Below are 22618 nucleotides of genomic sequence, written 5' to 3' on the forward strand. Positions count from 1 at the left end.
AGTGTGGTTTGTATTTAAAGAATTGCTGCTGGAGTGACAGCTAAGGATATAATATATATATATATATATATATATATATATATATATATAAATATATACATACATTCAATAGGCACACAGACGTCTTATCTACAAACTGACCTTTACAATAGTTCTATATGTTGGAAGTAATAAATTTGTTGGGAGTTTTATGAAGAACCAATCAGTGCATTGTAACTATGCTAGCACCAAATCTGCCATCATCCTTGTTTACAGTTTCTTACAAGTTGTTACTTTTACCCACACTGCTCTGTGTTTACCTCTGCTCTCTCACTCCTGTTCTGAGACTTTAGGGAGAACACAGCATTGTGCAGTCTGCTGATTTGGAATCGTTTTTTATAGGCAAATTTTGCGGTTTGTTTAAAAATATATATTTTTTTATACATTGACTACAAAGATGGAGCCTTTCTCTGACTGTTTTATTACTTTCCTGGTGGAGGTGTTGCTGGTTCGGCGTCGCCATAGGCCTATACTGGATGCTGCAGAAAGTATTCGTGTACAGAGATTGGCTGCATTGGGTGAGTCGGTGCGGGTTACAATTCCACGTCCACGCCTTTATCGTACAAGGCGTGAACTGGACACTCTCTCTGAGGCAGAAGTGATAGGAAACTATCGCTTATCGTCTCAGGCAATCTATTCGCTGTATGCGCAATTGGAACATGACCTGGAGCCTCGGGTACGGTCAAACCATGCAATTTCTGGACTGCAGAAATTGCTTGGTACTTTACATTTTTTGGCGTCGGGCACATTCCAGCCCACTTTGTCTCAGAGCTGCGGTTTTTCACAGGCAACTCTGTCACGGAGTATTACCCAGGTCCTAAATGCGTTCCGCAAATTAACAACCCAGTACATTAATTTCCCTGCCACTGACAGCGAATGGAGAGAGGTTAAATTTGGATTTTTCCAAAAATGGCAGTTCCCCAATGTTATGGGCGCGATTGACTGCACACATATACACATCACACCACCCAGGGAATCGGAAGAATGTTTTCGAAACCGAAAACACTTCCATTCCCTGAATGTGCAAATGGTTTGTGACAGTGAGATGAGAATAATGGACCTTGTGGTGGGTTTTCCTGGGTCGACCCACGATTCATTTATCCTGGCTCAGTCGTCTCTTTTCCAGGACTTTGAGACAGGAAAATTTCCTGATGGCTGGCTGTTAGGTATGTATGTTACTTTCACTTGACAATGTAGTTACCCATGCATAATTCAATTGTTTATATTTATTTTTAACTATTTCCTATTTTGTCACTTGAATATACCAACTAACATTTCTCTCAATTCTAAATTACATTGCAGATGTTTATAGTATTATCCATTAAACGCCACTTTAGTTAACCTGTCACTTTGTAGGTACCTTCAGGAACAATGCAAATAGATCCACAAAATATAACTATTTTAAATTTGTCCCTGTTATATAGATCAATTCAGAATCAGAATCCGTGGCGACTATACCGTTCCTCCGTTGCTTTCTACCCCTGATCTGGCACATATGTCACACTTATGCACCGCTCAGTTCCACAGCCCGTCATTCGCTCTGCCCACCCACTCCCACCTTCCTGCGCCCATCAGACGCCATGCTCTGTTTTCACTTCTGTACACCATGATCCACACAGGGAGCATCCACTGACACCAATGATTTCTGTATTTTCCGGTAATATATACAATGATTGCACAAGCGAGCAATGTTTGCATTACTGGCACCACTGCCACCAAATATTTATTTGTAGTCAATATATACATTGCTGGCACATGCCAGCAATGTATATATTACTGGCACCACTGCCCACCAATGATTTGTTTGGTACATGAAAACCTTATCAATTATCATGTAGGAAAACAGCACGTATGTAGCATAATATGTATGCGCACCTAACTTCACGGAAGGGAACACAGTCATTCTCCGCTACAGGGAGACGGCCAAGTTTTTGGGCTGTGGAGGGTTAGGTTGTTTTGTGGGGTGCATTTCTCTGTTGGGTTTTCTAATTGAGGCCGGTGGGGGAAGGTTTTTGGTAGTTTTAAATCGAATATAGGTTAAACAGATGTCCTATGATGGTCATATTGTTACCACTATAATCAGCATCAACACTTCTAATGATATGTATACACCTTATATACCAAGCATTTTTTTAAATGTTCAAAATATAAATAAATACTTTTACTATTTTTTTTTATTCAAATTTGCAGGTGATGCCGGGTATCCAAACAAGTCCTGGTTGTTGACCCCTTTGCCTAATCCCATTGGCAATGCAGAGAAAAAATACCAGGCCACCCATATAGCATCGAGACGTATAATTGAGCGAACGTTCGGTGCACTTAAGAGCCGGTTTAGATGTTTAGACATCTCCGGTGGTGCGCTCTTATATTCACCGGAAAAAGTTTGTAATATAGTAAATGCTTGCTGTATACTTCACAACATATGTGTTACAAACCATTTTCCGGTGAATATCGATGCGGATATTAATCTGCATGGGGACATTTTCTCTGCATTACCAGTGGGTGTGGAGGAACGAGTGGAATCACGAAGCCATTTAATCAGGACTTTCTTCTCATGTAATTATATTTTTCAAAACTTCCCTCTTTCACTTTCTCCAAAGTATGTATGTATGTATGTATGTTGTAATTATTATTTTTTTTTTGCTATTTCAGAGTCAAAACAACGTTATATAACTGAAGCATTATAAAAGTTTTTCCAGTTCCGTTAAAAAATGAATTACATGGCTAATCTGCCAGTTGAAAAGATTTATCTTATTATGTTATGATATTGTGGACGTTTCTAATATGAATTCAATCCGTTGACTATGTTAACATCTACTCAGCTTTTGGGATAGTCTATTAAGGAAACTCAAAAAAAAATGTTCATATGGATAATCATTGCCAGGTACAACTATATTGTAAATGGTTTATTAACTATAGGTGTTTCTCAAAATATTTTAGTATTTTAGAATTTCCACATTCACAGAGATGGTCAAATGTCCGGTTCCAAGGGCAATTATATTAATGTTGTATATATATTTATTAATTTTAAAGAATTTTTGAATTTAGTAATCTATACATATGCGTGGCCATTAATATAGGCTGATATCTTGTGGTTGAGTAGCTGGATTATTACTACAAATAACAACCATTTTTTATTATTTTAGAGAATATTGACTGACTGACTGACTGACTGCCTGCCTGACAGATACTGACACAGTCTATGGGAGGATGATACTGCCCCCATGATAGAGGGTTACCTTCTACTCTAATACCAAAAAAAACTATTGTAAATGGGAAGTAACAGGTAAGGCAAAAGATTAATTTCAATAGTTTAACTTGCAAGCCCAACGTTGGTCCTCCAGATGTTGTAAAACTACACATTGCGTCATGTTTTGCCACAGTTTTGCTTATAGAGAATGCTCAAACTATTGTGAAGCATGTGAACATCTGGAGGGCCAACGTTGAAACTGTGAGATAAAAAAAAAATTAACCTAATTTTCAATATGTGATTTGTTGGGTTCAATGATATAACCCTATGAAATCTTATAGTTATAAACCTAAACATTATATGAATATTCTTAGTACATTAAAATAAATATAAATTTTGAATGCAAAAACAATCTTTATTGGACCTTTGTCATCAATATCACATGCAGGTTTTTTTTAATTTTACTTTGCTTTTAACAATGGTTACATTGTATTAACATATTACGTAACAATCATAACATGCTATGCATGTTAGCAATAAAATCCAAGGTATTACAAACCTGTATAGTTTTATTATTGTATATAGAAAAAACATGAATTTGCTATTATTAATCCAACAAAACTCTGAGGTTCTGCCCAAACTGTAAAAAAAATTAACTCACAATACGTTCGGTTGCTTACTAGTTGTGAAGTCCAATCACTAACCACCTTCTCAATGGTGGTGAATGAACTTGAAGAATGGTTACAAACGTGGGTCTGTCCTCACTATCAGCACTCACAATACATGATTCAACCACAACTCCCTTAGGATTTTGTGGCTATCTACTTCTCGCTGTCGATGTTTCGGAGAAGATGATCGCCACAAAATCCATAGGGAAGGTGTGGTTGAATCATTTATTGTGAGCGCTGATAGTGAGGACAGACCCACGTTTGTAAACTAGGTGATACTCACCTGTTTCTAGTTATTCTCTTTTTTTATCTAGCCTTTTTTAAAACTACATTTTTTAAAAAACATGTTTTTACCATATTTATCACATAACTTTCTAACGACTGCAATGAATTAACGATAATTTGTCATTGCTCTAACTAAACCAAACATTTTTTTAAATGTTTATCAACTTTCTTCCACATTTAGCAATCGTTGTCTGTTCAAGATATGTTGAATTACCTGGGGAAAAAAGGAATAATATTATTAAGGTAAAATAATATACAGCATTGACACTCATTTCCAAAATAATTACAAATATATCTAATTTTCTTAGAATGTATTAACAATAATCTTTACAGAAAACAGCGATTGTTCACATATTTGGCATCAATCATCACAAAAAATACCTTTGGTTGAAAAAAATGACCATATTAATCAATCTCTGTTAACTTCCCCAACCCACCTCCTCTAAAAAATGACTCCACAAATATTTTAAATACTGTATGACAGGGGTGGCCAACTGTTCAGAGGTAAACAGCCGAAAAATATCGATAGTCTTGCTAAAGAGCCAACAGCATGCCTGCGCCGAAGGCACTTGCGCCACAAAAAAAAGGGTCTAGTCTATTTTGATTCCTTCGGTGGGTCTGATACAAATATGCCTGCATTAGTGGAGTGCCATATATACGTATGCACCCAATAGCGAAAGATACACATATTTTCCCAACGGTGCCAGGTATGCACCACACGGTGCCGGGTATGCCCCAACGGTGCAAGATAGCTGGTATGCCCCCACAGTGCAACAAAGTGATATGCCCCCACAGTGCCGCAAACTTTATTCACCAACAGTGCAATAAACTACTATGCCCCCATAGTGCCCCAACCTGCTTTCACCCCACAGTGCCACAAACTGCTATGCCCCCACGGTGCCCCAACATGCTTTCCCGCCCACAGTGCCACAAACGTCTATGCCCTCACAGTGCAAATTACCCATAAGAAGCAATCACGTGTGACTGGGCCATCCACAAATCAAAGCTCGCTGTCCGGCTCCTGAATGGATGCTGGCACATGAGCTCTGATTGGCAGATGACCCGGTGAAGACATTATTGTATCGGGTCCATTGGGCATCTCCTGTAGGGGGAATTTAATATGAGTGACTAAAATCTACTAATTTTAGACATTTCTTTTTCAAAACTTACAGGTTATCATCATCCTCATCCCCTGGTATGTTTTTATCTGGACTTTCTTTCGAATTCTCATTTTCATCTTTAGTAGGGTCTGAATCATTTCCTGGAGTTGAATGTCCTGGGTAAGTGGGAAAGAATTTTTTATAAGCTTGATGTCTTTGTAGGGGAGTGTACATTCTAGGCGGAGGTGCAGTGTAACCAGGGCGGTGAATCAATGGTTGATGAGGACTTAGAAATGAATTTGGGGCAGTTGCCATTCGACCCAGTGTGTCAACGATTACCTTGAGTGCAGAGGCCATTAGTGCATTGGTTGCATTTGATTGACGAAGATTTTCCCTCATATCTTGCATTGCTTCTGAAATGCAGGATGTGTTATCAACTAATTTCGTTAGTGCATGGGCCATTATCTGAATTGCTCCGGTGTTTCTTTGATGTTCAGAATGAATTTGTTGCAGATAGTTTTCTACATTTCCATTTTCACTTAATGCATGAATATTACTGCCAATGTGACGTAAACTTTCATCCATAGATTGTAGGCGAACATCGATTAATTCTCGAAATTGCTTTTGACCTGTTTTGAATGAATTTAACACCTTGTGGATCTCACGAATTTCCGGGTTTTGAGAATTTTGCTCTTTACAAGACGTGTGGTGTGTTTCCGTTCTCTCTGTTTCTGAAAGAAAAATAAAATATTTTAGGAATAATTTTAAGGTTAACTTTTATTAATTATTAGATATTATATAATTTTTAGGAATAACTTTAGTAATTAGAGCAGAATTAACAAACGGTCAAGTAATGAAGATCAATGGCCAGGTGATTTATCACATCTGTCCGTAGTATTGACGGTATTGTTATTGCAGTTTGGACCTAAAATTAACCAAACATTTTCAAGTTTCATCTTGCCATGATGCAAACACCGAATCCAAAGCGTTAGTAAAAGATAAATGTGAGAACAGAATACTTACGTTCAACACTTGTTTGAGAATTTACTTCAAGCAATTCATCGGAATTTATTTCAAAAACAATGTCTTGCGTTTTGGCATTTGAGTTTTCCTGAGATTCATGAAATTTCTGTAATCTTTCACAAGCTGAAATTTAAACACAAGGTTAACGACAATACAATTACTTTAAAAAGAAGAAAAAAAAAATATATATATATATATACCTTCGGCAATTAAACTGAGTGGTTCTTTATTTATGCTTTCTGGTATATTTCTTCTTGGATTATTGTCCTCTTTTCCTACATTTGTTTCAGACCTTGTACTCTCAAAACCTAAAAAAGTGGCATCCGTGGTTGTACTCTCATCAAATAAACTGGGAGTTGGAAATTTTTCATTGACAGGATATTTACTATTTGGGGTGCTATGCCCCTGAACATCATCCTTGTGGTGAACTATATTCTCACTACTTTGTAGATTTTTCTTCTTTTTACGTACAATATCTATAATTTAAATGAAATTTACATATTAGCTTATTACAAAACATTGAAAAACCAAAGTTTGCAAATAAAAGTATATTGCAATCGCAGTTGATCTTCTCCCATAGGGGAGTGCTCAACCAACCCTATTCTATGCTGTAACTTCTATTCTATTCAAATGATACTAATAGACATGAAATAAATTTATGTCCTTCTTATGCAAATAAAAATAATTCAATTAGAATACATTAAAAATGTATACCTTTACTTTGAAGTAGGTTTCTCTCCCTCTCCATCCGTTTGTTTTTGGCCAATGTATAATCTTTATCGATGTTAGGATTATTGGTAATTCGTCTGGCATCTAGTATTCCGGCAACACCCTCCACCATAATCGGATTCATTCGACGTTTTATTACCTCTTCCCATGATTGCCACTTTAGTATTACTTCTGGACCACCACCAGTTTCCAAATCATGTCGACGTTGTGCAGCCATTTTTTTCTTCGTTTGTCGGCGACAATCGCTATACCTTTTTAGGCAATTCCTCGCATCTCTACGGTTTCCTGCGACAGATGTAACTCTTGCAGCAATTTCTGCCCATATTTTCCTTTTCGCTTTACCCGCAGTAATTGTGGAGCGTGGACCATACAAAACGTCATAGAATCGTTCAACTTCCTCAACCAGAGCCAGATTTTCTGCCTCACTATATCGTACTCCTTTAGTAAGTTTTAGATTTGTTTCCATCTCTCCATCACTATCTGGTTGGTCTAGATTATCCTCTGGTGGATTTGGAGGTGGAGGCTTTCTTGATTTTTTTCCAACGGCCATCGTTATGTTTGTCGTAGGCGATTCGGTGTTTTGAAGTGCATTCTAAGGGCAAATAAAAGAAATGTAAAAATCGTGCACAAATATATAATTTTTTGACTCTCGACAGGTAATATATATTTACTTTTAAAAATAATTTCTTTTTCTTTGCAGATGCACTTTTCATCCACTGCCGATATTCTGGACTGTTTAACCAATCATCCTCACTTGGTTCTGAATCAGTAGATGAATGGTATCCGGTAGGTGTTTTTTTCTTCGCATTATCAGAGACCTGTATTAGATATAAGTTTAGATTATTTAAAGTACTATTTTGTTTAAAAAACAAAGGATATTAAAAACAAATCAAAAAAATAAGGAGCTCACTATTTTCTCGCCAAATACATCTGCTTCAGTGTTGGAAAGAGATTCTTCCTCAGAATCTGTTGCTTTCTGAGTAACCTTTGTTTAGAAATCAAAAACAGAAAATACATTGTAACTATCACACACACACATATATATATATATATATATATATATATAGACAGACAGAAATATCTAATATTAATATGAATTATAACCTGTGCAGCAAAACAGTAATCAAATATTTGAATAAGTAGATTGAAACTTTTAAATGAAAAACCATAGTTACTGGAGTCAAGGCGGACATGGACAAGGAACATCTGCTAAAAACAGTGCTATAGGGATCCAAAAACTTGAACTGCAAGGGCATCAATGCGGTTGACTAAGTACATGAGTACTAAAATTTTAATGAGGCACATCTTTAATGATAATATTGTTTTTCAATTTTTTCATAATCTTGTGAAAGAAAAGTTTATTATCCATAAAAAATATAAAAATTTATAAAGTAAAAATAAACATATGTCAATTATTTTGGACAATGCCAATGAACGCCATTTTACACGGTAACTGGCGGGTACTATCCTGTATCTATTCATCTGTTATAAATCAATATTTCAGTTACATAATAAATTTAATATTGTGCGAGACCATCGATACTACACTATTGAGTAGCCAATAATTGACATTGTCCCTGATTATATAAATTTGAGTGAATATTTGGGCATAATTTCAATTTTAACATCATATGTTCTGTTAACTTACGTTTTTTTTCACTTTAGACTTCTTTTGTGAACGGTTTCCCACCAAGCTGTTTGGAAGAAGCTTCTCAATATCCATTTCTTCGGAAGATGAAGATATCTTCACAATTTTCTAAAATAAAAAAAAACAAAAATGTGATATAGTTCTAATTAGCATAAAGTTAACTAATATTCAAAAAATAAATAAATTGACATATTCAAATATACCGCTTTCAATTTCTTCTTTGTATGTTGGCCTTCAACTGGTTGTGTTAACTCCATGTCCTCACCACTTGTGCACTCAACACAATCTTTGGAAGTTACCAGTTTGTAATGATTTGACATATTTCAAAACCTAGATGACATAAGATTTGAAAATATATTATAGGTAACAGGTAATTAAACATGTCAATGCATGGAGCATGACATGCAAACCAGCCATCGAATTGCAAACCATCGATGATTGGTTTGCATGGCACCATCGGCAGACAGTCTGGGTGTGGCACATGTGCAAGACCTGGGGAAAGCAAGACATAAGCAGACCCTAGGCTAGCAAAGCATGACATGCAAACCAGCCATCGAATTGCAAACCATCGATGATTGGTTTGCATGGCACCATCGGCAGACAGTCTGGGTGTGGCACATGTGCAAGACCTGGGGAAAGCAAGACATAAGCAGACCCCAGGCTAGCAAAGCATGACATGCAAACCAGCCATCGAATTGCAAACCATCGATGATTGGTTTGCATGGCACCATCGGCAGACAGTCTGGGTGTGGCACATGTGCAAGACCTGGGGAAAGCAAGACATAAGCAGACCCCAGGCTAGCAAAGCATGACATGCAAACCAGCCATCGAATTGCAAACCATCGATGATTGGTTTGCATGGCACCATCGGCAGACAGTCTGGGTGTGGCACATGTGCAAGACCTGGGGAAAGCAAGACATAAGCAGACCCTAGGCTAGCAAAGCATGACATGCAAACCAGCCATCGAATTGCAAACCATCGATGATTGGTTTGCATGGCACCATCGGCAGACAGTCTGGGTGTGGCACATGTGCAAGACCTGGGGAAAGCAAGACATAAGCAGACCCCAGGCTAGCAAAGCATGACATGCAAACCAGCCATCGAATTGCAAACCATCGATGATTGGTTTGCATGGCACCATCGGCAGACAGTCTGGGTGTGGCACATGTGCAAGACCTGGGGAAAGCAAGACATAAGCAGACCCTAGGCTAGCAAAGCATGACATGCAAACCAGCCATCGAATTGCAAACCATCGATGATTGGTTTGCATGGCACCATCGGCAGACAGTCTGGGTGTGGCACATGTGCAAGACCTGGGGAAAGCAAGACATAAGCAGACCCCAGGCTAGCAAAGCATGACATGCAAACCAGCCATCGAATTGCAAACCATCGATGATTGGTTTGCATGGCACCATCGGCAGACAGTCTGGGTGTGGCACATGTGCAAGACCTGGGGAAAGCAAGACATAAGCAGACCCCAGGCTAGCAAAGCATGACATGCAAACCAGCCATCGAATTGCAAACCATCGATGATTGGTTTGCATGGCACCATCGGCAGACAGTCTGGGTGTGGCACATGTGCAAGACCTGGGGAAAGCAAGACATAAGCAGACCCTAGGCTAGCAAAGCATGACATGCAAACCAGCCATCGAATTGCAAACCATCGATGATTGGTTTGCATGGCACCATCGGCAGACAGTCTGGGTGTGGCACATGTGCAAGACCTGGGGAAAGCAAGACATAAGCAGACCCCAGGCTAGCAAAGCATGACATGCAAACCAGCCATCGAATTGCAAACCATCGATGATTGGTTTGCATGGCACCATCGGCAGACAGTCTGGGTGTGGCACATGTGCAAGACCTGGGGAAAGCAAGACATAAGCAGACCCTAGGCTAGCAAAGCATGACATGCAAACCAGCCATCGAATTGCAAACCATCGATGATTGGTTTGCATGGCACCATCGGCAGACAGTCTGGGTGTGGCACATGTGCAAGACCTGGGGAAAGCAAGACATAAGCAGACCCCAGGCTAGCAAAGCATGACATGCAAACCAGCCATCGAATTGCAAACCATCGATGATTGGTTTGCATGGCACCATCGGCAGACAGTCTGGGTGTGGCACATGTGCAAGACCTGGGGAAAGCAAGACATAAGCAGACCCCAGGCTAGCAAAGCATGACATGCAAACCAGCCATCGAATTGCAAACCATCGATGATTGGTTTGCATGGCACCATCGGCAGACAGTCTGGGTGTGGCACATGTGCAAGACCTGGGGAAAGCAAGACATAAGCAGACCCTAGGCTAGCAAAGCATGACATGCAAACCAGCCATCGAATTGCAAACCATCGATGATTGGTTTGCATGACACCATCGGCAGACAGTCTGGGTGTGGCACATGTGCAAGACCTGGGGAAAGCAAGACATAAGCAGACCCCAGGCTAGCAAAGCATGACATGCAAACCAGCCATCGAATTGCAAACCATCGATGATTGGTTTGCATGGCACCATCGGCAGACAGTCTGGGTGTGGCACATGTGCAAGACCTGGGGAAAGCAAGACATAAGCAGACCCTAGGCTAGCAAAGCATGACATTCAAACCAGCCATCGAATTGCAAACCATCGATGATTGGTTTGCATGGCACCATCGGCATACAGTCTGGGTGTGGCACATGTACAAGACCTGGGGAAAGCAAGACATAAGCAGACCCTAGGCTAGCAAAGCATGACATGCAAACCAGCCATCGAATTGCAAACCATCGATGATTGGTTTGCAAGCGCATGGACTTCACAAAGTAAAACCGAGACAGACAAATTGTAACCCACCCCACAGCACGCTCACATGTAAAACTAATATCAGATATAGAACGTTGCCTAAAGCCACATGAACTGATAAAAAAAACAGTCTGAACAGAATATCATGACCACTACAGAAAAGATACATCTACCCAGAGAAAACAAACCACTACCAGCAATAAAAATAGAACAAACCATCAACAGAATATCAGAATAATTACTGTAGATTACAAAACCATAAGAACTAACTGAAAGATATTACTCCATTAATAACCATAAAATACACCTGATCCAACAAAGCATTATAAACCGAAATGATTGCAAAAAAACACTCTTTAAAGAAATTATACTGTAGTACAAAGCACAGGTATCAGGGGCACAAATTCCAGAAATAAAAGTCCGCAGGTTGCGCAGCTGAAAAGCATATACTTACAAATACGCAGATCGGAGGCCATGGAAACACGTGCGCAGCAAATATCCAGTTGTCTTCATGAGCGGAAAACGCACGGGATCACCAGTACCATGCACTTATATAGGGTTCGGCGAGGCGGGAAGGCGAGATCATGGGACCAACAACTCGATACTTTTCGGTGACGTCGACAGGTGGGGTTTCACGTGATTGATACTTTGAATACGCGAGCACGCATTTTGTCGAGCTATCAAACTACAGGCGAGCAAAACGAGAAATAAAATGTGCTCGACAATTCGAGCTTTTTTATGAGATTGAATACCCCCCTTAGAGTAGTAACATTTAGCTTAAATCAGAATTGTGAGTTGCAATATACCTGTCTACCTATATTAGTGAAATTACTGTAGCACTAACGTATCCAACGTGGAACCAAACTGTCGCTGTTAACTAAAAAACGGTGCATTGTATACAATTAGCGGATCATCTATGACCATTAAGCTCAATACACCTGCCTAAAGTATTCTCTTACTGTGATTTCAATTTCCAGTCATTAAGGAATAATATACTTGACAGCCAAATCATCTTTTAGTTTTAAGCATTACAGTGCGGCAGAGCTAATATTTGCTTATAGTAAATGTAACTGACCATAAGACTATGCCTGTATGAAAACTGTCTAATATCACGTCCAAGTTAGGGTCCCACCCCCACCCTCTCTTAAAACTTCGCTCTGGCTCTACTCTTTTCGCACTGCATTCCAGCGGCAAACGATAAGATCCTGAGTGTCAATCCACCTGCAATGTCACTCACCTGACAACAGGAGGAGACCTTGGTAATCGTATTAAAACCCATCTATGTGCAAACTACACTTTTTTCGACACCTCACCACCCGGGTGGTATCGCTCAACCTCTGTTCACTACAGCCAGCTCTGTACACAGAGGACAGCAGCATACACCAGGGATAGAGTGAAGGAGTACTCTATACTTACTACCTATACCTACTCAGGGTTCTCTCATTTCTAGGGGACCCGGGACCCGACTCTGCGCTGTCGTTTGTATAACAGAGCCAGGCAGGTCACCCCTGGAAACAGCAGAAACTCCCTCATCTATATTCTGATACCTGTGACGCTCTTGGGGTCCGCTCAACTGTACATTCACTGGCATTTGTCACATGCACAGGCAGCAGCGACTCCTTTAGCAAATTCTAACTCGGGTATTCTCCAACTCTGCCTATACTGCTATAGTATTCATATTCTGGTGAAGCGGGGCTGTGACACTATTATTACCACAGGGAACATTACCGTAATATCCCTTTTTTGATGCTTACTGAGACAAATTGAATATATACATTGGTATTTGAGGTGTATTGTCTAATAGGATTTCCTAACAAAGTATTCTTATATATAGTTACTGATATTTGGAGGGATTATCTCCCCCTCAAATCCATTGACATAACTATCAAGAGGAAATCATATTTCACTACTTTCTCTCGCATATCGTTATAAGTGTTATTTGTTTGTCTTTGTCTTCTGTCCTCGTCTGATCCAATTTTAGGGTCATGTTTTAATCAAATAAAGTTTGTATTAACAGTTACCCACTCTTTCTAGAAGGCTGTGCCCCACCCGGGAGACTTTTTTGATATCCTCTCTTGGATATCTAAATTTTTTTGTCCATAATGTGTTTGCAAGCTATAAAATAAAATGTCTAACAATTTATTTGACTGAGAAACAAGCTCAAATGGGCTGCCATATGGTTAAACACATAAAAGTACAGTATGTTAACCACTGTAGTAAAAGTTCAAAGTTTATGAGATACTGTAGCAGTTCAGGGTTGTATCTTTGAAATGCAAAAATCCATTAAAATGTGAGTTTCAACTTAGACCAGATAAGGGAAAGAAAAAGTTCTCAAACTTTGACCTAATTGCAATCATGGAACAACCTGCACAATTACACTGCGTCTCACAATTAGACCCATGTTTGCCTTGTACTTGCTCTCATTAACACTCCTTGTTGGCAACATTACTCGACTCATATCATTTATATTAATCACCATTGAATGATTTTCCTTCTGGTCGCAGAGTTAAGTGAGCCAGGACTCCTTCAGTGTGGTGAAGGCCACGGGGTGAAGGAGGCCATTGATGATGTCAGTGTCCCTCCCTCCCAATAGCTGGGGAACGCCTGCATCTTCTGGGGAATGGCCAGGGCCGCCAAGAGAAATCCTGGGCCCCGGTACAGCAACTTCCCGGGGCCCCCACGGACGGAGATCCCCGCACACTCTGCGGACCCGGTGTTACGCCACTGCTTCCAAGGTGGCTACACGTAAAAAAATTTACACTGTAATGCCTATTACACATGTCACACACCCATTACATATTATACCACATGCCATAATGCTCATAACACGTTATACCACACACCGTAATGCTCATTGCATATTAAGAAGTTAACATGCTCTACCAGGGGTTAACATGCTCTGCCAGGGGTTAACATTCTGTGCAAGGGATTAACCTGTCTGCCCTGATTTACATGCTCTGCCAGGGGTTAACATGCTCTGTCAGGGGTTACATGCTCTTTGCAAAGGATTTACACATACCCTCCAACATGGCCCATTTCATTAGGTACAAAATGCTCTGTTCCTGGACTTCCCTGCCAGTGGCAATTACAGATGTGAGCCAGCAGCACAGTCCAATATTCAAAAGTGGGGGTCACATATACTGCCACCCCAAGCATCACTGTCCTGGATTCACTGGCAGTTGATGTGACACCCCTCTTTGAATTTTGGACTGTGCTGGAGCGCAACCTCATTTTGTACCTAATGGAATGGGTCATGTTGGGGGTACTTGCCACCAAATAAAAAAAAACCTGTGTGTCCAGACCAGGGCCCCCCTGACAGGCCCGGGTAAATTGTACCTGCTCCCCCCCTCTCTCGGCACCCCTGGGAATGGCTGCCCGCTGTCAATCAAACAGTGAGTGGCTTGTGAGCGCAGGTGTTTGGAGCCTGTACTAGCACCAAGGGCTTATGCATGCACACTGTAGATTGTGCAAATGCGCAGTTCTCTAATTATCTTAACAAATCTGAATCAGGCCCCAAATGTCATCAAACTCTTCTGTAACACCCTGTAGTCCAGGGTTTCCCTTGGTCCTCAAGGTCTACTTAGCAGGGTACACACTACCATTCCTCCCAACATGGCCATCTCCAGGAGGGACACAATGCTCTGTTCCTGGACTTCCTGCTTACCGTAATTTAGGATTACCATCACCTGTGTTGAAACACCTTTCTGAGCAATTAATTTATTTAAAACAGGTTATGGCGATTCTAAATTGAGAGAGGTCCAGAAACAGAGCATTGTGTCCCTCCTGGAGAGGGTCATGTTGGGAGGTATCCACTACAACAATATTGGCACAATTTGTCATTGGTAGGCAAATCAGAATGAAAAAATGATGCCTAACGTGCAGTGTGTACCCCCAATTGCTGGCTTCCCCTGGTCATTAACAATATCTTCTGGTTGCATGGTCAATCAGAAGATATCATTAATAATGCCATGCTGCCCAGCATGTTACATTGTTCTTTTGTAAAAATGCTGGTACTTATCCATCATGTAATACCATTAATAAGACATCTGATTGACCCCACATTTATTCTGCAGCAGGACAATGATTTTAAACATACAGCCTACCTGTTCTCAAAGTCGGTCCTCAGGACCCCAAACAGTGGGGATCTTCCACATTGCTTTCACGTGAACAAAATACTGCAAACAGGGTGAGTATCCATGTGGCAAATATATTGCAATGCCTGTATTGATTGGAAAACAGACATATATAAGGCTCTAAAGATCATGTAGCTATAATAAAAAATCATGACTACTAGGTAATTGAAGAGGCTGTTCATTGGTTGGAGGCCCAACCCCAGCTAAGGTGCATAGATTTTTTCATATTTGTATATCAAATTATACATGACATAAATAGTAATATTTATTTAACAGTGTAATGGTTTAAATGGTTTCAATGAATTATACCTGGACAGTTTTTGCTACTAGGTGTGAACTTTATACTAAAGCAAAGCAATCTAAAATCATGTTTAAAGACGCTATCACACATGTGTTTTTCCAGCTCCAGAAACTCTCATGCGTAACGGCTTCCATACATCTCTGTTCTGGACTCTGGACATTATTATCCTAATAAATAGTTGATGTATGGGCACCCCCTACTGGCCATTCTGGTCATATTGTAATCAGCATTGCAAAATATATATTTTTTTAAACACTAGCAAATGCTATGAAAGCTAGAAAGGCAGCAAATTGTACCTGATTGCCAGTGAGAGACAGATATGTAGTTTCACTTGCTGCCAACAGATGGCAGTGTTTCGTTGATACACAGACACTAGACGGGGGGGGGGGGGTGTGGTGGTACAAAATGACAAGGGATCTCCCGTATGGTGAGAACCAGCACCGGGCCCAAACAGCCAGCAGGGTAATGCCACAGCCGGGGGAAACTATTTATATTAGTTCCCTTGGCCAAAGCATTCACCCTGTGGCTAGTCAGACCAGGCAGGGACAAAGGGACAAAGGGCCTGATTCTGGTTCATTCGGTCGCTGGCGTATTCGCAGCGGGGACCAATATTAAGCTTCTATGCATGCGTATATTAGCATATGCGTATGTGTAGGGCTGCTGTGCGGATACCTTTGGCGAACTGCAGTCGCCAAAGCGCTGGCAGGATGGATGCATTCACATGGGGATGCCCTGCATTTCCTCGGCATTCCCATCACCTTTGTATGCACCAAACATCCATTCAATGTGCCGGGAATTCGCTGGGCAGTGTTAGATGGCTCGCTAAGCAGTGAATTTACACTGCATACATCCCAACATGACCCTTTCCAGGAGGGACACAATGCTCTGCTCCTGCACTTTCTTCTTAATGTATGATTACCTTCATCTTTATTGAACAGGTTAATTGATAAGCAAGGTGCTTCAACACAGGTGAAGGCAATCATACATTAGAAGGGAAATGCAGGAGCAGGGCAATGTGTCCCTCCTAGAGGGGGTCAGGTTGGGAGGTATGCACTGCTTAGTAAATTGACCAGAATAACCCCCCAAATTTGTCCAGATTTTTGCTTTCCGGTCAAAACCGGAGTATGAGAAATAGCCCAAACTCTGATCCACAGCTGCGTGTGGGCTGCTAACATCCTTCCCGCTGCTGCTGCCCGCCAGTATTAGCCAACCAATACAACAGCCGGCTGCAGACGACTAGGAGGACGCTCTCCACCTGCTGTTGGTGAGCGGCGGTGTCAAGCTGTCCCTTATTCCAAGTTTTAGTTTCGACAAAATCACCAGCCAAGCGGCTTCCGTAGCGTCTCCCCTGTTGGCTATAGCAACCAGCTCTCCTTCCGCACCCATGCGTGACAGCTGTCTCCGCCAATCACAGCTGCTTCCAGACGAGGGAGAATCACTCTTACCAATCAGAGACCTCAGCTCGTCCGGCGGCGGCTGCAGCGGGGACACCGAAAAACAACAGACACAGCCCGGCTCACGTCATCAGCGGGGACATCATCCGCACACACCGCACAGGAAGGGAATCCCGGACACAGAGTCGCCCCAGCAGCTGAAGGTAATTGTACTGGCCCACTGCTTGTCGGATAGGCTATACTATGCGGAGACTGCTGGGATTTGTAGTTCTCCACTACTTTGAGAGCCACTTAACCTGTTGCGCTGCCTTTCCTGCACCTAATGCAAATGACATAACGGCCAACTGCCTCATTGAATTGCTGCATACTTATCCCACATTCCCATTTTGTACTGTTGCATATACGTAGTGATGGCAGGGCATGACCTGCATAGCTGCCCTGTATTTTATGTCTGTGTTCTATTGTCTGCTTGATATGTCCTACTTATCAGCAGTTAAGTCCATTTCTTTACTGCATGAGTCTTTGCTACAGCTGCAGACAGACACATGGATCTATAAAGGCAGCTATCCACTAGAGTGATATGGGCACATTTTATGTGATTTTGCTGCAATGGATCGCATGAAAAGTGACACATCGTATGCCATTTTCCTACGATTGCAATTTGGGGCGGATTGGCAACACAATCTAGCTCGGGAACATTCATCAAGTGCGGGGGGGGGGGTTAGGTGCGCACTACTGCCTGGGGGGGTTAGGGTACTGCACTGCGGCGCTTCCGCCCGCCGCACCTCTGCGCTGAAGCCTGCTCACATAGAATTTACCATAGCCCAAAATAAATATGGCCGCATATGGAATGACGCCAGCACCGGCACTGATAGGACCGGCCCTGGCAGCACCATCGGCGGCCCAGCCAAGTGAAAATCTGTACCGCCCCTGATAGCAATGCACAGTGCATTCCTGTGCACCTCTCATCACAGTCGCAGATCCTATGAGCTGCCTTGAATATTTATTGCAGCCTGTAGCCCTTGCTGGGATCACATATAATGATATTGTATGCAAAAAGAACCGCTTACAAAGTATCGTATGCGATCCTCACGCCTCATATCTGCGCATGTGCGAACGCCGCGCATGTCCGAATACAGCGTGAATTCTGTACAGAAAACGATCGGTCGGAACAATCCGAACAGGGGTCGCGAAGGGCTGTTTGGGCTCATTACCGTATGCGTACGCCCCGCGTTTCATTGGCGTTCCCATGAAAATGCTGGGCGTGCGTATGGTAATCCGGCCGTGACGCACGTGTTGGTAATCTGAGGACTGACAAACCCAGCATTAAAGTTCTGATATACTATAAATGTCTAATACAGGTTGTGTATCCCTTATCCAAAATGCTTGGGACCAGAAGCATTTTGGATAATGGATTATTCTGTATTTCTGAATATTTTTACATTTCAGTAAGGTATCTTGAGGACGGAACCCATGTGTGAACACAAAAGTTCTTGTTGCTGGCCTGGATCAGCTAGGTCTAGCCATTGCCATTCATAACTCTGCTACTGCTTCAAGCACTCCCTTTCCTCTTCATTTTATCATCCACCATTTCACTCTTAAGGGGCATACACACCGTGCGATTTAGGCTTCCGATTTTGACTATATAGTCAAAATCGTAAGAAAAGTTAGCCAAAATTGCACTGTGTTTGTACTTCTTGCAATAATGCTATGCGGCCCCGTATTGCAAGTAAAAATAGACTGTACAGGAAAGGCAATTTTTACTATGTCACATACAGTGTATTTGGCCATAGGCCACATTGCACGTAGTCAAAATCGCAAGTGCATACTGTATAGTCAAATTTGGCTCCATGCACTTCAACCAGCTGTCTCATTGTAATTATTGACTGTTGGAGTGCTGTCTGCTAAATTTTAGTTTCCTTACTTCCCGTTCGAATTGCTGGAAAAATCTTTTCTTGCAATATGCAACCGCTTCAAACCCCTAAATTGTGTGCAGTTTATGGAAAATTCTAGGCAAACAGAATTATCATTGGCCCCTTTCTCATATTTCTGTCCAGTACTGAAGTAAAAATATAATCAACATGCACACCTAAACATTAATAACTAGTGTTCTGGGTACACACTATGCCATATTTGCAAACAATATGTCTATTGCAGCGGTTCCCAACCTGGGGTACTCGTATTCCTGGGGGTACGCTGCAGACCGGTTTTGGGTACTTGAAAATATTATTGGTAATGGCGGAAGAAGTTTTCTCCCTATGGCGAAAGAAGTCTACCATTGCATATCCAATGAGTCACTTTCAGTTCTGTCTGCAGCATCATCAGAGTCTCCTTGTGCCTTTGCTCCACCAACAATCCACTGGGAGCTACCCGCACTGCCCTCAAACATCAGGTTTCATCTGCCCCGCATTGACACGGGAGGAGGAAGCAGCGGCCTTAACAACCCCCCCACATCACCTGAAGCCAATATCAAATGTCAAAGACTGTGGACGGGATGTATTAATATACATCGCAGCCCTTCGTCATGCCCCCGCCGCGATGCCAGCGCATATGTACTAACATATGTTGCTGGCATCGTGGTGGAGGCCCCCCGCGATACCTGTACTGTGGTGTGTGGGAGGTCTCAGTCACCTCCCAGCCGCCTACTGCTCCCCTGCAGCCAGGACAGCTCAGCGTGGCTGTCCCCGGCGCCTCCTCCTCCCCCTGCAGCTGTAAAGGATGTCCGGCTGCCTTTCTAGGGGGAGGAGTGGTTTACCCTCCAGGGTCCAGGAGGACCTGCAAGAAGGTAAGCTGGAGGGAGGGGGAGAGGGGGGTCTGAAAGCGGGTTGCGGCGCAAGTGGCGGGCGGCGAAAAGAAGCCCATAGGCTTCTATAGGGTATCGCCACCCAAAGGTGGCGATACCTTACTATGCGGGTGTGTGGTATGATTCACCAACAGTCGGGATCCCGACAGTCATTATCCCGACATCGGGATCCCGACTGCCTGGTCTCAGACAGCGTGGCCAGTGCAACAAAGTCCCTTGCGGGCTCGCCATGCTGCGTCCACGGGGGCGAGCTACGCTCGCCACCTATTCTATTCTCCCTCTATAGGGGTCGTGGACCTCCACGAGGGAGAATAGCCGACGGCCGTCGGGAACCTGGCTGTCGGTGTTTTAATAGTTGGGCCCCCGACGTCGGGTTAATGACTGTCGGGACCCCGTCCGGCACCCACTATGCGGTATCGATGCGGCCAGGTTTTAATACATAGCAAAATGCGGTAAAACAGAGGTTTTACCGCGTTCAGCTTAATACATCTCACCCTGTATGTTCAGTGAGTGGCCAAATAGGTTTTTGAAAGCAGGGCCTTCATTAATGTGTCGTGTATTTAAGGTGAGGTCTTACACCTGACACTACAGCCTTCCTCTTCCTGCTACTAATACTGTAGCTCTTCCTGTACAACCTATTACTTCAATGTTTTTACTACTTCTTCACTACAATTCCTGCTGGCATCACCTGAGACTACATCTCCAAGGTGCTGTTCCTGTGTTGTCATTGCATCACCATTCATTATGTATTCTATGTTTAGATTTTTGTGTTCCTCAGGCATAATTTTCTATTTTGTTGTAATGAATTGAGGTTTCCACAGGTTAGTTAATTTCTCTCTTATCTGTAGACCGTTATTCATTTTTTTTTATCTACCTTTGGGGTATGCAAAAATGATATACTTTATCTGGAATATGTACTGTAGACCAGCAGGGGGGATGCCAGTGGTCAGAATACTGACAGCGGTATTCCAATCTATAGAATACTGCAGGCTTAATGCCCCCATTCACTTGGAGAAGTCGCACATGATTCCCGGCAGCTTCCAAGGCAGCAGGATCGCATACAATATAGCATATATGGTCTTTTTGCATACGATTTATCGTATGCAACCCCTACAAGTGCTGCTGGATCCAATAAATTTTGCGAGCAGCACTTACGATCTCTGGCTCCTATCCGATGTGCATGGAACAGTGCTTAGGATTGGAATCAGATACAAAACACATGCGTTCTGCAGCTTTTCAAACGACAGCCAAAAAAAAAATCAAAAAAACTTTCCTATTCAATTGCAAGCGTTTTTTCACCTGTTATTTTTTTTGGTCTTATTTTTGCTTTTTTTAGTGACTAGTAGGTTTTTTTTCATATATAAAAAGGCATTTCATTGTGGCCCAACATTTAAGTCATTACATTCTTTATCTTGGCAGTAAACTGTATATAAAAGGCAGATTTAACATGTTTTCTGAAGTTGAAACAAAAAGGTTTGTTAACTGTTTACTTTCATTTATTGAAAACAATATATTAATTTTATGTGAGACAAAATATATGTAAATAGTAAAAGTATACAGGTTGAGAGTATCCCTTATCTGGAGTTTTTTTTTTTTCTTGCTTAAAGCACTACTGGTGACATCTGTAACTGGCACCATTGGAGATATGATATATAACTGGCACTACTGGGGACATGAACTATAACTGGCACTAAATATGTGCAAGAAAATAATTGCTTAGCATTGAAATTCAGTGCCTGAGAGAGTACACAAGCTTTTTTTCATAAAAAAAAATAAATAAATAATAAAAATATATATATATATATATATATATATATATATATATATATATATATATATATATATATATATATATATATATATATATATATATATATATATATATATATATATATATGCAAAAAAGGATAGAGAAGACGCACCAATGAGCAGAAAGTAACAACACTTTACTTATGTAATAAAGCTCACATACATTGGGGTTAAAAATCTTATGCTTGCCAGCCAGATATAATTTTTCACCGTCACAGCCCAGACATCAATATGTGGAAGCACCGCCGTCACTCAGCTGCCGCCGTCAAGCCACAGACCAGGGACCAGTACACACAGAGTCAGGAGGATCGCCGGCTGGATCGCAGGTGGAAGCAGGACGTCTCAGCGTCAGACCAGAAGGAAGCCACGCGTGGGCTGTGACGGTGAAAAATTATATCTGGCTGTCAAGCATAAGATTTTTAATCCCAATGTATGTGAGCTTTATTACAGAAGTAAAGTGTTGTTACTTTCTGCTCATTGGTGCGTCTTCTCTATCCTTTTTTGCAAGTTTTCCCCGTTGGATCATTGGCACGATCCTAGAGAGAGACTGCACACATTTGGGATTCTGATGTGGACTTTTACCTGAAAAGACACTGAGACTTTGCGCTGGGTATCTCTGTTTTTGTGTGTATATATATATATATATATATATATATATATATATATATATATATATATATATATATATATATATATATATATATATATATATATATATAT

At 41.5% G+C, this 22618-nt stretch overlaps 3 protein-coding genes across 4 annotated transcripts in view; 1 reads left to right on the top strand and 2 right to left on the bottom strand.

Annotated features, from left to right (window-relative positions):
* The window catches only part of ACO1 (aconitase 1), an 82292-nt gene extending 65129 nt beyond the window's left edge, over positions 1-17163 (bottom strand). The window contains exons 1-2 of one of the 2 annotated variants that reach the window (XM_083184263.1): positions 17148-17163; positions 15562-15677 (exon numbers count right to left, since the gene is read on the bottom strand). The gene's annotated coding sequence lies outside the window, so the exon portion shown is untranslated. The other variant, XM_083184254.1, reaches the window with a different exon arrangement.
* On the bottom strand, positions 4137-9005 carry LOC146075221 (uncharacterized). Its single transcript, XM_083184210.1, has 10 exons — positions 8886-9005; positions 8683-8790; positions 7945-8019; positions 7706-7852; positions 7020-7626; positions 6506-6781; positions 6306-6428; positions 5622-6013; positions 5353-5458; positions 4137-4396 (listed from the first exon to the last, which is right to left on the bottom strand). Exons 1-10 carry the CDS (start codon positions 9000-9002, stop codon positions 4332-4334), a joined length of 2016 nt encoding a protein of 671 aa, XP_083040336.1. The 5' UTR covers positions 9003-9005; the 3' UTR covers positions 4137-4331.
* Positions 17106-22618, top strand: part of CCDC171 (coiled-coil domain containing 171) — a 72427-nt gene continuing 66914 nt past the window's right edge. Inside the window, exon 1 of the mRNA XM_083184275.1 lies at positions 17106-17489. The gene's annotated coding sequence lies outside the window, so the exon portion shown is untranslated. The remainder of the gene's footprint in view (positions 17490-22618) is intronic.

The sequence above is a fragment of the Crinia signifera genome, chromosome 1 (assembly GCF_055691185.1).
Source record: "Crinia signifera chromosome 1, ASM5569118v1, whole genome shotgun sequence".
Lineage (NCBI taxonomy): Eukaryota > Metazoa > Chordata > Amphibia > Anura > Myobatrachidae > Crinia > Crinia signifera.